General features: G+C 47.6%; 1 protein-coding gene across 1 annotated transcript in view; it reads left to right on the forward strand.

The window, feature by feature from the left end:
* The window catches only part of LOC307077870 (protein unc-13 homolog A-like), a 30,386-nt gene extending 17,192 nt beyond the window's left edge, over nt 1–13,194 (forward strand). Inside the window, exons 22-32 of the mRNA XM_079739359.1 lie at nt 74–151; nt 428–516; nt 748–894; nt 1,379–1,502; nt 4,308–4,337; nt 5,910–5,966; nt 6,107–6,187; nt 6,357–6,504; nt 10,686–10,778; nt 11,132–11,291; nt 11,914–13,194. Of these exons, the coding sequence (XP_079595485.1) occupies nt 74–151; nt 428–516; nt 748–894; nt 1,379–1,502; nt 4,308–4,337; nt 5,910–5,966; nt 6,107–6,187; nt 6,357–6,504; nt 10,686–10,778; nt 11,132–11,291; nt 11,914–12,202 (1,296 nt within the window). The 3' untranslated portion in view covers nt 12,203–13,194. The remainder of the gene's footprint in view (nt 1–73; nt 152–427; nt 517–747; nt 895–1,378; nt 1,503–4,307; nt 4,338–5,909; nt 5,967–6,106; nt 6,188–6,356; nt 6,505–10,685; nt 10,779–11,131; nt 11,292–11,913) is intronic.
* The last annotated feature ends 4,459 nt before the right edge of the window (nt 13,195–17,653 follow it).

The following is a 17,653-nucleotide window of genomic DNA, read 5'->3' on the forward strand; positions in this document are numbered from 1 at the left end:
TTCAGCCGGTGGCTGGAGGAGAGAGACCCCCCCCACTGAGGGCTTCCTGTGTTGTGTTCTCCTCTCTCCTCAGCCCTGCATCCTCATCAACAACATTCAGCAGCTGAGGGTGCAGCTGGAGAAGATGTTTGAAGCCATGGGAGGGAAAGACGTGAGTGGATCTCCTCCCTCTCTCCCCCCTGCAGTCGGCACTGCACAGCCGAGCGGAAGGAGTGTGTGTGTGTGTGTGTGTGTGTGTGTGTGTGTGTGTGTGTGTGTGGGTGGAGGGGGGGTGTTTGTGTGTGTTTGCTTGCGCGTGTGTGTATGTGGTTGCGTGTGTGGGGGGTCCAATTAACAGTTCATAGGCAAGCCACAAACCATGTGTGTATGTGCGTGCGTGTACGTGTGCTTTTGCGCATGTGCGTGTGTTTGTGTGTGTGTTCTTCAGCTGTGTGTGGAGGCGAGCGACATCCTGAAAGATCTGCAGGTTAAACTGAACAACGTCATGGACGATCTCAGCAGAGTGTTCTCTGTCAGGTACACACACACGCGCACACGCACAGAGACAGACAGACAGACAGACAGACAGAAACACTCCCTCCCAACCCTAACATGTACACACACACGTACACACACACACACCCTGTTAATGTGCATTTGACAAATACAACTCGAACCTCGAAGCGTCCTATGCTTTGGAACAGGCCTGATGAGTCAGACCTCGTGGTGTAGATCTCCCAGTCCCAGACGTCCTGTTTGTCCCTGCAGCTTCCAGCCGCACATCGAGGAGAATGTGAAGCAGATGGGAGACATCCTGGGGCAGGTGAAGGGGACAGCCAGCGTGGGCAACGCCAGCAGCGTGGCCCAGGACGCAGACAACGTGCTGCAGCCCATCATGGAGTTCCTGGACAGCAAGTGAGAGGAGAACACTTCTAGTGTCACTCTGAGTCGAGTGTGTGTGTGTGTGTGTGCGTGTGCGTGTGTGTGTGTGTGGGTGTGAGCATCTTAATGCCACTGCTGTTATAGTTGTATATTGGCAGGAGAAATCAAGCCATCTTTATGCCCTCTGCTCTGTACTCCTCCTTTCCTCCCTCTCTCCTCCCACCTCCTCTCCCCCCCTCTCCCCTCCTCTCTTCTCCTCTCCTCTCCTCTCTCCCCTCCTCTCCCGTTACTCCCCACCTCTCTCCTCTCCTCTCCCCCCTCCTTCCCCTCCTCTCCGATCTCCTCTCCCCCCTCTCCTCCCCTCTCCTCTCCCCTCCTCTCCCCTCCTCTCTCCCCTCCTCTCCCGTCACTCCCCTCCTCTCTCCTCTCCTCTCCCCCCTCCTCTCCTCTCTCCTCTCCTCCCCTCTCCTCCTCTCTCCCCTCTCCTCTCCTCTCCCCCTTTGTCTCCGCCCTCCAGCCTCACGCTGTTCGCTAAGATCTGTGAGAAGACGGTGCTGAAGCGTGTGCTGAAGGAGCTCTGGAAGCTGGTGATGAACACCATGGAGAAGACCATCGTACTGCCGCCGCTCACAGACCAGACGGTGAGGGCACGGCCTCTCTCTTGGCCGTGCTGAACATCACACCCTGTAGCTTCACACTCGAAGGGACACATGATATTTTGTACGTATCAATAAGTGGAACGACTGTTCCAGCTCAGGCACATGAAAAGACTGGAATCTAGCCTTTATTGGGTTCTCTTTTTGCTTTGACACTCACAAACACATACAGAAATGTACACCCACGCACACACGCACGCACGCACACATGCACGCACGCACACATGCACACGTAACGTGCACTGCTCACAGTTTCCAGGATTGGCAATGACTCAAGACAGATTTTCTGCTCTTTTATACGGTGGAGTGTCGCTGTGTTACTCGACAGGAAACTAATGTGATGAGATGGTTTTCGATCTGCCTCGGTAATGATTGGAGCATTAAATCATTATAGAACTGTGTACACACACACACACACACACACATACACACACTAATACATAAATACACATACACACATACACAAATAAACATACACATTCACACACATACGCACATTCTTACACATTCCTACATCTCAAACCGGCAAGAAGACAGGACAGAGGAGGTGGAACCCATGGCAGACATTTTATGATGCAGAGATTTATGTGGGTTCTTATCATGGCGGAGACCAAATGCTAAACAATGCCTTGCTGCATACATTTCCTCGGTCAACTCCCTACGTGATACAAAAAGAATCAAGGAACAAAATGAAAGAGGCAGTGCACCATACCATCCTAACCCCAGCTCATGGCTGCTCTCCAAGATGTCTGTACTCTCTGCTATTCCGCTCGAAATACATGACGAGCGAAACTCTGCCAAGATGTAAACAATGAAATAACTGGGGCTCATTTGACGTTGAACACATTTTGGAAAGCAGCCACCTGTTTTGTTTAGTTTTTTTGATATATCTGTTTTTATTTGTGTGTTTAGTTATTAAGGAAAGAGCCTCATATCATTCACAAGTCAACAGGAATTCAGTTGGAGGTTAGCATGACTAGCAGCAGTAACTCAGTGTCAGCTTTAAATAAAGTGGGTTTATTGAAATTGCATTGGTTATAATCTGCATCACAAGTCGTCGATTTGGCAGCAGTTATACGATTTTACATCCTGCACATACCTACACATACCCACATTTATTGCTTTTTACGTTTATTTTATAGATTGGGTAGAAAAGTCATAAATTCAGGGGGCAAAAGAGCATAGCTACTGATAGAACTGATCGACTGGCCCCTATGTTATTCAACACCAGGATCAATACACTAGTTGATGAATCACCAGGGGCCCGCGGCCCTTCTCTAGCTCAGCGTTGGACTGATGTGGGGCTCTTTGCAGCTTGACTGACCCTTTTCTCTGGTTGTTGTTACTATCACATCCTGCTCCCACCGCTCTCCCTCCACAGATGATTGTAAGTACGGCAGTCCTGCGTGTGTGTCTGTCTGTCCGTCCACAGTGGTCAGTCCCCTGCTATATGTGGCTGCAAATCTCCCCTGTTCAATCCCACATGACCCCCCCCCCCCCGAACACCCTGACCCAAACGGGCCTGTCCTGTCCCTCTTGTCCTCTCTTCTCTCCTCCTATTCCCTCCTCTCTTCTGTCCTCTTCCTTCTCTGTTCTCCTCCTCCACTCTTATCTCCTCTCTCCTCCTCCCTCCTCCCCTCTCTCGCCCACCACACCCCCCTGTTTGCCTCCACCTCTGTCTCTCCACATGGAGGCAGAAGCATGGTGCATTCCTGACTGGTATGGATAGGTCCCTCCTCCTCCTCCTCCTCCTCCTCCTCCCCGACAACCCTCCCCACCAATCAGATGCCTCTCCTCGCTCTCTCTCGCTCTCTTTTCCTGAACACATTCCTGATCCAGGAAGTGGTTTCCTCACCCGGCGTCTCGTTATTGGCCTTGTCGTTCCTCCTCCTACCTCCTCTTCCTCTTCTCCTTGCATTGTGGCCTCCTCGAGCGGGGTGACTCTGACCCCTGGGTTGCTTGGTTTCTCGGTGTCCTGATCTCCCTCCCCCCCCTCTCCCCCTTACCTCCCTCACCTGTTTGAAATGTGACTCCCTATGTGGGTTTGTTGCTTGCCTCTGAGAGACTCCGGTCTCTCTCTGGGTATCATGTACACATCGTACTGCACCGTACTGTACTGTATGTCCCTCTGCAGGCCTGTGGTGTTGGTCTGTCCTAGTTTGGTTCCATGTTTGGCTGTGTCTACAGTGATGATGATGATGATGATGATTATTTCATGACAGTATGTCGCGGGATATGTTGATCAATGTGGCTATCCCGGAGAAATTGTGGGTGGTGGTTTGCTTTGGTCAGACCCACCTTGGGTTTAAACTCTCCAGCGTCGTGGAAGACCCCTTTTGAAACACTTACTCTGTGTTTCCCGTAGTTTTCTCTTTCCCTACACAATGTCATTAGTTTACACAGCAAGTTTATTTGTGTTTTTCTTCTACACCTTGCACTCTTAGTTTAGCTCAGAAGGAAATGTGTATTATTTAAACATTATTGATCTCTTTTGCTGTAGCAGCAATTGTAGTGTTAAGTAATCAGGGATATGACATACAAGAATGATCCAATTAAAAGGATCATTTAAATATATATGAATGTAGGATGGGAGTTTGCTTCAATGTAGTTGAAGCAAACTCCCATATTCATAATGTGTATTCATAGTCGTATTAATATTTAATAATAGTGTGCCTTTATACACACGGTAATTTTCACCATCCCACTTAGCCGATGGTGCTCAGACACTGGCCAATCAGAGGGCTGCAGCCATGACCTCATAAACGTATTAACAAGTTGCTTTCTTTTCAGGGGAGGTTGAAGAATGCGTCTCACAGCGATGTAAGGATGAAATCCCTCCAGCTCCATGTGTCCTGTCTCTCTACCTCTGTCTCTCTGTGTCTCCGTCCCCCACTACGAAACCCCCCCAAAGCCCTCAACTCTCTACTCGGTAGACAACAACATCTGTATCCCCGGCCTATTTCTCTCACCCCCCCCCCCCCCCCCCCTCGTGTTACTTGTGCCTGATCTGTTAAGTAAAAGAGTAACGTACAAAGATGATATGTTGGCATGACTGAGTCTCTATAGCGTTTGGGTCGGTTGCACTCTGCGTTTCATTGCTACTTCTGTCGCCAGTAATAAGCCGTGACAATAAGTCCATTTGTCAGAAGAAAGAGAAACGATATACTGCTGTCAGTACAGTAAGGATGTTCATAGAACCAAGTGCCAAGCACTAACAACGGCTTGGTTAACCCATTCCCCGTATACAACAAAGATAGCTAGGATAAGAAACTACACAGTGCTAAGTACTAAGTACCATAGTACTATGTACTATGTGTCCTTGCACGTATTTTGAAGTGCAAGGACTTACAACATAGAAAAAGTGTGTGCATTAATCATTCTCCAATTCGAAACTAACTTCACTTTGGTGCGGAATCAAACCCTCCCATAATGCATTGCATTGTTGTGGTCCTGTACAGACCCGAACACAGAAGTCTGGGTGAGACGCAGAGTGTGACCCGCTGCAGACTCCATAGGGTCTGAACCCCAGCATGAGGCACTGTGGACGTCTCTCTCGTCTCCTATTGGTCGAGAACAGTGTATGACTCCAGAAGAGAAATCTCCCCCGTGTGTGTTGTGTGCCTCCACACACACACACACACACAAACACACACACACACACACACACACACACACACACAGAAAACTACAAGATGGGGTGTATTTATTTATATATATATATTTATCTTTTATATATATATATATATATATATATATATATATACATTATATATATTTATGTGGTATAGTGGTATAGCAATAAGTGTTTCTCACATTGACTCCTTTCAGCGCCCTGCCACGTGTGGTTCTGTGTGTGTGTGTGTGTGTGTGTGTAGATGTATAGGTGTGTGTCTGTGTGTGTGTGTGTGTGTGTAGATGTATAGGTGTGTGTGTGTGTGCGTGCGCGTTGCACAACTTCCAATCCTGTGCGTAAACATTTTGTATGTCTCTCTTGACCTTCAGTTCAGTAACTAACTTCTACCTGCGACTCTGGGTCCGTGTATGCAAGTCTGTGCATGTGAGGATTGCTCGCACTAGATACCGGAATCACAACCAAGTCAAACACCAGTGTTCGTGGCAAGTCTTGAGCTGTTGTTTCGGACTGCATGAGTAGCACCTGTCCTCTGCGTGTCCTATTAGGCTGTATAGGACGACCCTGTGTCTACTGAAGACAATGATTCGTCTGTTCTTCTTCAAATACCTATTCTGTACTACCCGGTCTCATTCTCTCTTCTTCCTCCCTTTTCCTCTCCCCGTTGTCATCCCCTCCACCTCACAACTGTTCGCTCCATCTTTCTCCGTCACTCTTTCTGCCTCTCCCTCTTTCTCCCTGGTCCCATTTTCCTCCTCTAGGGTACGCAGCTCATCTTCAATGCTGCCAAGGAGTTGGGACAGCTGTCCAAGCTAAAGGTGAAGCACCCTTAACTTCAGCTCTCACCCTTCACCTATATGTTATCAAGAGTCTGCATGAGATGCAGCTTAACATGGCAGTCTTTGTGAACCTCTCTCTCTCTCTCTCTCTCTCTCTCTCCCTCTCTTTCTCTCGTCAGGAGCACATGGTCCGAGAGGAGGCCAAGGCCTTGTCACCCAAACAGTGTGCTGTGATTGAGCTCGCCTTGGACACCATAAAGGTACACACGTTACTGATTTCAAGTTTCACTTTGTGTTTGTGCTCGTGTGATGCCATCTGTTTCCACACCTTGAAATGTTTGCTAGAAGGGAGCAGGTACAAAGTCACTAGGCAGTATGCTTCTCTAAACATGCGATCATGATGTTCCTTTTTCTTGTTGACCTCCTCAGCAATACTTCCACGCGGGGGGCGTGGGTCTGAAGAAGACCTTCCTGGAGAAGAGTCCCGACCTGCTGTCTCTCCACTACGCCCTATCCCTCTACACGCAGGCCACAGACAAGCTCATCAGGACCTTCGTCCAGTCCCAGAACGCACAAGGTACGCCCATGTCCCTCACTCCCGAACTTTCAGCCGGCGAAACACAACGTCAGATCGCAATGGCCGCCGCCATTTTGGGAGCATAGGAGCACTGGGAACTAAATGTACGCAATAATTGTATGTCGTGCGTCCTTGCGCTTAAAAATAATGCCTAGCATTGTGTAGCGTGTTATCCTCGCTGTCTTTCTTGTGTACGGGGAATGGGTCAACCTAGCGATTGTTAGTGCTTGCCACTTGGTTCTATGAACATCCTTACTGTACCGACAGCGACATTTTGTTTCTCTTTCTTCTGACAAATGTAATTATTGAAAGTCGCTTTGGATAATAGCGTCTGCTAAATGCCCTAAATGTTAATGTTAATGTAAAGGAGTGCTCGTTAATCTTCCTAGTAATGTTGTTTTTCGGGCTTTGTTTAGCAATTCATCGTGAAATGATTTGGCATTATGGGGAGACGTTTTTTGTGTTTGAAATTGCAGCAGCATCTCTCAAGCGAGACGTGGCAGAGCTACGTTTTCACGGGCCTGGGTTACGATATTTTTATGTTGGTTCAGGATTTGACAGGACTACAACTCCCTTGAGTCCCCTTAACATGACTGAGTATCTCCAGCAAAGAATCCCATGATGCACTCTGTTGTACAAGCCCTAAATAGTCCTTTGACAAACTCTGCCATGGAGGCTGTGTGTTGCTGTAAAATGAATCCCCCCAGAGCCACAGGAGAGCAGCCCACTCTACTGTTCAAACATAGATCCAAGATGGATCCCAGAGCCTCCCGGCTTCTGCAGCACACAAATCAGAAGCTGGAGTTGTTTGTACCTGTGTGTGATACACCAAGCCCCCAGAACCAATAGAGGCTTCTTCTTAGTACAATGCTTATCTTATCTTATCTATGTCTCCTCTACTTCTTCTGTTTCTGCCCCATCCCTCTAATCTCTATTTTATTATCTCTCTCTGTCCTTCCTTCCTTCCTTCCTTCCTTCCTTCCTTACCTCCTTGCTCCCTGGCCCCGGGCCAGTGTTCGACGGCAAGGGGGTGAGGTTTACTGCTAGTGAGGATGTGTACCCGGAGAAGGGTATGTTGGACCCCAGGTTCAGAGAACTGACCCCCCCAGTGCTCCACGGGGCTAGAGCCTGCTCCCCCCCCCCCCCCGGCCCCCCCAAACCCCCCTCACTCTACCATGTGCATCCTGAGACCGCCCCCTGCCTGCTCAGACTCATCTCAGGACGTGCATATCCCTGTAGATTCCACGTTCACTTCACACCTTTCAAAACTTTCTCAACTGCACTCAACTTCCTCTCACTCTATCTCTCTCTCTTGCTTTCTCTCACTCTCTCTATTTAATTATCTTTCTCTCTCTCTCTCTCTGTCTTTTGTCTTATTCATTCAGGCATGGTAATGCACACACTGGTGTCTTTCTGCACAGTATACATACAATCTATGTGTGTGTTTGTATGTGTGTATGTGTGTGTGAATGAATGTGTGTGTGTGTGTGTGTGTGTGTGTGTGTGTATGCATGTGTGTATGTACGTGTGTGTGTGTGTGTGTGTATGTGGACAAAGAGAAAGCTGTGCACATCTGTTTTGCAGACCCCACAACTAATGGTATGAGGTCATACAAGGCCCCAGGGTACGGGCTGTGCGTGTGTGTGTGTGCGTGTGTGTGTGTGTGTGTGTCACTGAAGTGAAAACATCATGTGACTGACCCATGCAAAGTCTCCAGATTGAATGAATGCCTTTGTCCTTGCTGTTTGAAACCCCCCCCCAACATGTACACACACACACACACACACACACACACACACACACACACACACACACACACACACACACACATTGTCCACGTGCAGCATTGCACTCCCTCCAGCAATAAAGGGAATGGCAGTTTAGTGCACCCCGTGCACGTCAGAGCCATCCAATCATAGACAGTGTATGAGGTCAGGTGGTTTGGCTATCTATCATTGGAGATGAGTGTCAAAAACGATGACGTCCTACTTCTTCCTCCCTCTCTCTCTCTCTCTCTCTCTCTCACTCTCTTTCTCTCTATCACTCTCTCCCGCTGTGTCTCTATCTCATGCTCTCTCTCCCTCTGTGTCTCTCTCGCGCTCTCTCTAACATATTCTTGGAGTTCAATTGAGTCATTAGATGCTGTGAAAGCTAAATACGGGCGTCCAAGTAAACACTCATCTTTTCTCGCTCTGCAGAAACTCGGAGGACGTCTCAGACGATGTCAACGACTCTCTGGATACTCCAAACACTTACAAACGCATACACAGGATTGGAAGTTGTGCAACATTGTGTGGAGATAATTCTCCAGGAGACACAAACAGCACAGAGAGAACTTGTAACACTTTCAGAGCAGAGCTTCTGTTGAGTAGAAGAGCAGATCAGGCAAGCAGTGATAGTCAATTTTAGCGCCTACAAATCTCTCTCTCACTTATTGCTGCCAAATGCCGTAAGCTGTAGGTTAATAAATCCTATCCGACCGACCACAAGGGAGAAGTCTTCCCAGCACACCGTAGCGAATTATGGGAGAGAGAGAGATACATCAAGGTATCGATAACACCACCCTCTGCAACTGAATCACCATTCACCTCAAATGATACCATTATCATCCCAGGTGGCTTTTGAAAGCCTTCATCCATGCACACCGAAAGTCCTACACATGCGTACTAAACTTTGAAGTTTGGTCATGTCTTGTTTGTGCACAAACTCCAAACTCTCAAATCTCCACTTTTGGCAGCGATCTTTGTCGGAGAGAAAAACAAACCTTTGCTTGCGTCTCTTCTCTCGGCCAACTAATCCCTCTGTGCTCGAGGAGCTATATGAACGCCGGCCATAGAATAGAGCGGCCAGATGGAGACTGCTGCCCTCCAAGGCTCCCCTGGCACGGGGGGGGCCGTCAGCCCCCGGCGATCTCCCGGGGAGACGCGTGTGCGTCGCTCGGTGCCAAGAACGCTCGGCTGTGCCTGGCGGTGCCCTCAGACGGCTTGCTTAGTGGGTGGCTGCTTCAGTGTGCGTCGTGCGCGCACACACACACACACACACACACTCACACCCTCGTGTTCATTACACACACACCAACGCACAAACATACACATGCGCACACACTCCCACAGAGATACACTGGATGAAAGACTAATTAAAACAGAGAAAATGCACATCCATCTGTCATCGCATCTCCGTTAAGAGAATGTGCGTGCATTTCTTTCACCACCAGTTTCATATCGGGGGAAGTGACAGAGTTCCCTCTCCAGATCTCACCCTGTCTCCCCCCCCCCCCCCCCCCCCCGTCCAGAGTGACCTATCAAGGGGATGGTTTTGGCATGTTACCATCGTCACACTGCCAACACAACCAACACAACTCCACCCCCCAATGCCTGGATCACCAAGGGTTAAGCTATGTTGGAGGAGACAGAGGGCTTGTTTCTCACTGCTAAACCTGCTCATTTTATCTGCTCGTCCAACGAACATAGCTTAAGCATCTGGTGTAGGACCAGTCCCTTAACTCATCCCGGAGACCGAAGACATTCAACGTCTGCACTTAGCTCCCCATCCCAGTCCCTGATGCCATTCCTAAAGTGCATTTCCTAACCAAAGAATGTCTTTCCTGCCTGCCTGGATCCTCCAGAGCATGTTCTGAGGAGATCCATCCCGGAAGAACCATGATGATGATGATGATGAGCACCTCATGAAATGATATCCTTTCTCTTCCATGGTTCCGACTAGCAAACCGCTGCATCAAAACAAAGACGACAGCTCTGAGTGGAAGGGAAATTGTATTAAATACAACACAGGAAAAAACTAAATAATGTACAATTCATCCATCGTTTGAATCCTCTTTTTATTGAGTGACTGATAAACGGGCATCTCGCTCAGAGCTGTTCAGTCTCATCACACCTCACACAGACCACAGCACATCCCCAAGCCTTCCACCAAGAGTCCTCCTCTCATGCTTCTCTAAACCCCCCTCAAAGCCCTGTTTATGGGTCTAGGGTGCCTATGGACGCGCTCCGATCCACCTCTAGCTCACAGACATTGAAATGGAGGTGTTGGGCGGCCTCATATGTACCCCCCAGTGGATCGGTTGTAGAGGAGGGCCTGGTGGAGACTGGGGCTGCTGGTGTCTGTGGTGGGACTTTGGCTCTGTAACTCTCTGACCCTTCCCCCTACCTGCCGCTCCTCAGGCTCCGGAGTGGATGACGCCGTGGGGGAAGTCTCCATCCACGTGGAGATCTTCACGCACCCCAACACTGGAGAACACAAGATCACAGTGAAAGGTACGCATGAAGGTGTACCGTGAGGCTACAGACGCCCCCACACCCACACATCGTGTTTCGCCTCTGGCTATGTCAGACTCTCTCATGTCGAGTGAGAACCTGATCCTCTTCTTTCTTAGAACAGAATCCATGGATTCTGTTCTATCCGTGGTGGAGATCTCTCCTCAAACGGAGGACTTTCTCTGTCGAGGACAGATGTGTGTGAATCCTAGCTCGGCTTGCGTCAATAGAAAGCTATCACACTTCTTCTCAACCTCATGTGTTTCAATTCGATTCTCTCTCTCTCTCTCTCTCTCTCTCTCTCTCTCTCTCTCTCTCTCTCTCTCTCTCTCTCCCCTCCCCCCCCTCCCCAGTGGTGGCGGCCAACGACCTGCGCTGGCAGACCCAGGGAATCTTCCGGCCCTTTGTGGAGGTTTTCATCATCGGCCCCCACCTCAGTGACAAGAAGAGGAAGTACGCCACCAAGTCCAAGAACAACAGCTGGGCTCCAAAGTACAACGAGACCTTCACCTTGTGAGTCGACGGCAGAGAGGGCATCCATCTGTTGGCCGCTGCCCTGACCGGTCGTAGTGCACCTCCTGGCCTATAGGGGGCCCCGTAGCGATGTGGTGCAGAGAAAACCGCTAATCAGTAAAACTCAAAGGGAACTAGAGATGTTCCGATACCATTTTTTACCCGATACCGATTCCTGAACACGAGTATCGGCCGATACAGAGTATATACTGATACAGCGTCTGGCATTTTAACTACTATAGCACTTGTTCTTAGTGAAGGGTTCTCTTACGATGACAGCAATGTATAGTCGGTTCACTTACGACAAAACGTATCATTTACATTTATAACATATAATTATGATAATACATTTGTATTCTTGTAGTTAAGCGTCCATTGCACCCATGTTTTTCTGACTTGGTAGCTCGAACGCACGTAGGTCGGAGATGACGCGTTTCCCATTCCGACTTTTCCACCTCCGACTGTTAGCGAACACTGCGGTGTTTGTGACGTTCTCTGCCTGTGTAGTAAAGGAGTCACGTGACTTCAATACTCGCCGATACCCGATAATACTGGTATCGGAACAACTCTATAGGGAACATTGACCCACTGCGTCCCCCGTCCGTGTCTGTCTCTCCCCCAGCGCCCTGAGCAGCGAGGTGGGCCCGGAGCTGTACGAGCTGCAGGTGTGTGTGAAGGACTACTGCTTCGCGCGGGAGGACCGCACGGTGGGCATGGCGGTGCTGCAGCTGCGGGACGTGGCGTCCAAGGGCAGCGTGGCGTGCTGGCTGCCGCTGGGTCGCCGCGTGCACATGGACGAGACGGGCCTGACCGTGCTGCGCATCCTGTCGCAGCGCAACAACGACGACGTGGCCAAGGAGTTCGTCAAGCTCAAGTCGGACCAGCGCTCTGTCGAGGAGGGGCGGAGCTAAGGCCAAACCCCGCCCCCTAGCCCCGCCCCTCGCTCTCTCCATGTGGCACTGCCGTGAGAAGCACGCCGAGTGTGTGTGAGACGTCGTCTCTACGGTCGTGTTCAAAGGCGTGTTCGTTCGTCTGCTGTGAGTCAGCTTTGTGTTTTTGTGTTATGCAAAGCATTTGGTTGTCCGTACCGCACAAAAAAAGTATTTTTATTGTAATAGATATATCATCAATCAATCACAAACACATTTCAAAAACGTGTTAAAAAAAAGACATCCATGACAGAGTGAAGGACATTTAGTAATATATATCGATACAGAATTTACAGCCATTCCAATCCAACATTGTAAAACAATTTCCAAATAACACACACCTCTTTTTGTATGCTTCCGGGAAGGTGTGTGTAGATCTTTCTTTCATATTGTTTGCCAAATCCCGCCTCCCCGTGACGTACATTCCAGTGGGGGGGGGGGTGTCCTAGCACTGCCAATAGATAATGAACTGAAACCCCACCCGCTCGAAGCACAATAGGACCGACCTGTCTGACGGACAGGCGAACCGTCCAATCGGGCGCCAAGGCATCACACATTACAGAACACGTTGAAATAGAATCTATCTATGATCGTTAATGTCTCGTTTACGTCCAATCAAGATGACCTACGTCATTTTATCGATTTACGATCGAATCTGCAGATGCTGTTTCTCTATACTTAGATTAAACATTTTAAAAAAAAAGTTACAATAGAGGTCAAGGCATTGCACTTGAAAGAAAGACGCAGCCCTGTCTGTCTCTCTGTCCGTCCCTGTGCGTCCGTCCGTCCGACCCTGTAACAGACTGCCTGATGCCTGCTATGCCTTGTGTCTCGTGCACCCCTGTGTATCCGTCTCCCTGCCACTGCTCACCTGATGAAGACAAGCCTTCCCCCAGCACTGTGATTCATCAGCCTGGTAGAGACTCAACGTCGGAGAGAGAGCAAGTGTGTGTGTGTGTGTGTGTGACTGTGTATATGTGTATGTGAGCCTGTGAGTATTTGGAGTTCATATGGTTCTACATGTCTTTAATGTCTCTAAACGAGATAAGGTGTTTCGATGTTGAACCTCATGTAGCTACCGCTGTTGCCTGTTACCTACTTTTGAAGTACTATGATTTAATTACTACGATTTAATTACTACAGAACGTCATCGAATAATAGGGATATTAGAGGGGGAGGATGTCAACCAATACTTTTTTTTTTTAATGATTCTCAAGTGTCTTCTAGTTGTGAATTTTATCGTAATGTTTTTGTTGGTCTTGTTTCATTGACAAAAACCCCATGACTAACAGCTTGATAGAGGGGTATAGAGTTGCACTGAACGATGGCCACGGAGTAGATTGCCTTTCAAAAAGACAAATCTCGCCACTCCCCTTCCCCTTACGGGCAAAACATTCCAAAAACAACTCGTTTATAAAATCCCCGCCCGCCGCGAGGGTGAGTGGATCTCGCTGGTGATCTCGCATTGCCATGGCGAAGCCGCCCTCAGTCCCAGTGAGGATACAGTGTGGGTAATGACCACAAAGCCCTCCCACCTGCAAATTGGTTGTCCATTTTGTCACAGGGAATGCACAAGTGAACTCGGACCCCCTTCCCCATCCTAACTTTATATATGTATATATATATAGGTGCTGTTGAGATAACCCCCCACCCCCCTCATTAAGGGCTGTTGAACAGACCACCCCTGGCCTGGTTCATTGCAGAGGGTCTTACTTACTGTATGTACTTGGATAAATCGAAGTGTGTGTGTGTGTGTGTCTGCTTATGTGTACATATGGAAAACGCAGGGTGTTTGTACATCGGGCGCTTATGTTATGTACGACGGGACGTCCCGACCCCTTTTGTTAAACGGGTGCAGAGCTTTGAACAAACGAGTTCCAGAGAGGTTGAGTGGGAACACTGCATGAATCAAAGGAGGGGCAGGGAAATGAGGCGGATATTTATGTCATTACCAAACGGACACAGTAATCGATGTGTTTATTGACTTGAAAATACTTTCCGGGGAATCGATTTTGTACGCCTGTTGGCAGAAGGAGCGGCAATGGTCATTTTTGTCGAATTAAGGTGAAAAACAGTGTTGAGCGATTATTATGAAGAACAAACGTCAGGCTGGGCTGGAGGTTCCAGGAGAAGGAACCGGGGGCCACTTTGATGTCTCCTCTCCTTCTACCCCACCGAGCACTGGTCTCCGGATGGATCTCTCTGTTAGTGTCACTGCCGGTCATTTGCCTGATCTTTTCTATGGCGGGACAACTGAACTCTATGCATCCGACGTCGTGGGACATTTTATGTAGATTGTGGTTTCCGAAGCAGTCTTTCTAAGGTTTACATTCGTGACTTATTAGCATCAGCACATGGTGTCTGTTTGATAGGTTTCTAAAAGCGATGCCACGCGACAGAGATGACACGAGAATGGACCTGGGACGCGAAACAGAACGATTGTTATTTGCGTGTTGGACGCTGTAAATAGATGAGCTCAGATGTGTACTTTTATCAATTGTGAAATAGTACTCATGTACAAGACACATTGTAACTATAAGCCGTGAAAGGTTGTTGGGTAGTTTGGCTATATCATGTGGCTGAGAGAAAGATGATCTACCGTTGTCTGGTTTGATTGTTGTCTGACTTAATTTTTGGATATGTAAGAGTTTACAAATAATAACGTCCGCCAAACACAGAGCTGTTATGTCTTTATGGCAATGACAAATCAACGGTAAAGGAAAAGGTCAAGGGTCTTCAAGGGTTCCGAAAGACGCCACGGCTAAATCTGCTCCTGATCAAAATAGAACCACTCTGTGGACTCGGTGGGGCTGGAGAACCGGTACCTTGTGTTCTGATGTTCTGCTACCAGAGATGTGGACTCGAGTCACATGACTTGGACTCGAGTCAGACCCGAGTCATGATGACTTCAGACTCGACTTGACAAAATTACGCATAACTTGCGACTCGACTTAGACTTGACTGCTATTGACTTGAGACTTGACTCGGACTTTGACTTGTAATGACTCAACATGTCTTGAGTCAAAAACATTTATTTTTTTGATAGCTAACCTGTTTCCCGCCTAAAGGGCTAGACACCCAAGACGCATTAACTTCCGTGAAGATGGAAAAAAACAGCGAGCGAAGACAAATCTACACTTCAATAATATCAAAACGAAATTTCGATATCGTTTATACTTTATTCAGAATAACAGTTTTAGTTTCATATCAGCTGCGTTTTGAGTTGGTCCCATTAAAGCCGTCTGGCCAGCCTCTGACACTTAAGACATCGTAACTAAATCATTGTTCAACCATTTACCTTCGTTCAAAAAATATAACAAATCTACACACTCGTATCTTCAATAATATCTAAACTGAATTTTGATATAATTTATGCTTTCTTCAGAATCAAAGTTAAAGTTTCATATTGGCTTCGTTTCAGTTGGTCTCGTTGATTTACGTTGACGCTGGAGGGGAGGACGTTCAGCAGTGTTGCCAGATTGGGCGGTTTTCCCACCCTATTGGGCTACTTTTAAAAACATACGATTTCGGCGCATGCGCATATCATAACACATTTGAAGACAAACAATGAACATTACTTGATAAGAAATGACTGTACATTAGAGTGATATGTTGAAATTATGATCAATAGCCTAATAATGACATTATTAAGTAAAAAAAAAAACATGATGACTTGTTCAAGACTTGAAAAAGTTTGGGACTTTGACTTGGACTCGACTTGGCTTTGGTGTGACTTTGACTTCGACTCGACTTGCCTTTCCCCGTCTTGACTTGGGACTCGACTCGGACTTGACTGCTAAGACTTGGGACTTGCCAAACAGTGACTTTGTCCCATCTCTGTCTGCTACCGATAAAGACCAACCATTGGAATGCGTCTCTCTCTTCAGGGTCCGTAGCTTAACGGTCTGTCTGGTTGGACTCTTAACAGGGGCCTAATGGAGGGGTTCTGGGGGGGGGGGGGGGGGGGGGGCAGGCATGCACACCGATAGGTTGAGCCACAGGGTTGTTGTTTGGCGAAAGCACAATAAAAAGCGCAGACAGTGCGGCGTGCGTTCCGGTGGGCCGGTCAGGCCATCTGAGGAGACACACGCCGCCCGCCATGCCACACCGTGATGCATGATGGGAAATAAGAATAAAAAAGAAATAAAAATACATGTTCTTGTGCCAGCACGCAAAATAATTTTGTGTTAATTGCCAATGGTTGTCTTTTATTTAGATATGGAAATCGCTGTTTTATATTTTTCAGAGGTTTGTGAATACTATAAATACGTGTTGCCGATGATGTGTAGTGGTACCAGGTACTCGCATGAGAGATTTTGTTTTGATACAAGAGCTGTTTCTAATTCTTTCTTTTTTTTTAATTTCTCGCTGGTTGTTCTGAACGGGGCGCTGACGACCGCGGGTCTGCAGTCCCACGGCGGTCCTGCTTCCAATAAAAGACGACGCAGAGCTCCACACGCCTTTGTCTGATCCTTACTCATCGCACTCTTCATCCTCAGGATATTGTCTATAGATGTAGTATATCGCAGTGGTTCTCAAACTTTTTCTACTAGTACCCCCTTCACCGGCACAAACATAAACAATGTATGTTCGTTCTATTTGGCAGTGTAAACACGAACCTTAAAAAAGGTGGCAAATACTCACAATTTAGTGAGGAAAACGGGCCTGTTGCAATTGTTGCTAATTTATTGCCGAGTACCCCTGCAGTACTCCAAAGCAGGGGCGTAGGAATGAGTTTAACATTGGGGGGGACACATATCGGAAACCTGACAGATCCGTTAATGGTTTGAAATACAGAAATGTCATAAATTAACTACACTGAAAAAATTCACAAATATATTTTATTCTACTAAAAAGATACATTTGTAAATGTAAAGGAAAACACATTTTGAATGGCAGTAATGAACTGATAAATATCAAATCAATTCTTTAATTGCATGCTCAATCATCCAGTTTTTTTTGAATAAGAAGCGGTGACAAGACGCTGTGTTGCGCTTTCAAAATAAAATAAAATATTTTTCTCCCCCTGGTATAATTTTTAGGTGGGACAAATGCGCCTGTCTCCAATATTGGAGGGGACACGTCCCCTCCATCCCCCCCGGTTCCTACACATTTGCTCCAAAGTACCCCTTCGGAACCACTGGTCTATCGGTTATGGTGTGTAACCGCTAGTGCACCTGTAGCCAGCCTTGAGCAAAAGACCCCAACCACCTCATTAAATCACATGCAGGTAACAAAAAAGATTCACTAAGACGCTTTGAATAAAATAATCTGCTCAATGACTAAACAGTTTAGTGTAATAATGTAATAATATAGTAAGTATAGTTAAAGAAGCGCCCTTTTAAAACGTCTTACAAACACTGCGCTGCTCTATGATAATCAAGATCCATTACATCCTCCAAACCGATGACACGGATGGGGGGGGGGGGGCCA

Source organism: Pollachius pollachius (assembly GCF_949987615.1).
Source record: "Pollachius pollachius genome assembly, chromosome: 7".
NCBI classification, from domain to species: Eukaryota; Metazoa; Chordata; class Actinopteri; order Gadiformes; family Gadidae; genus Pollachius; species Pollachius pollachius.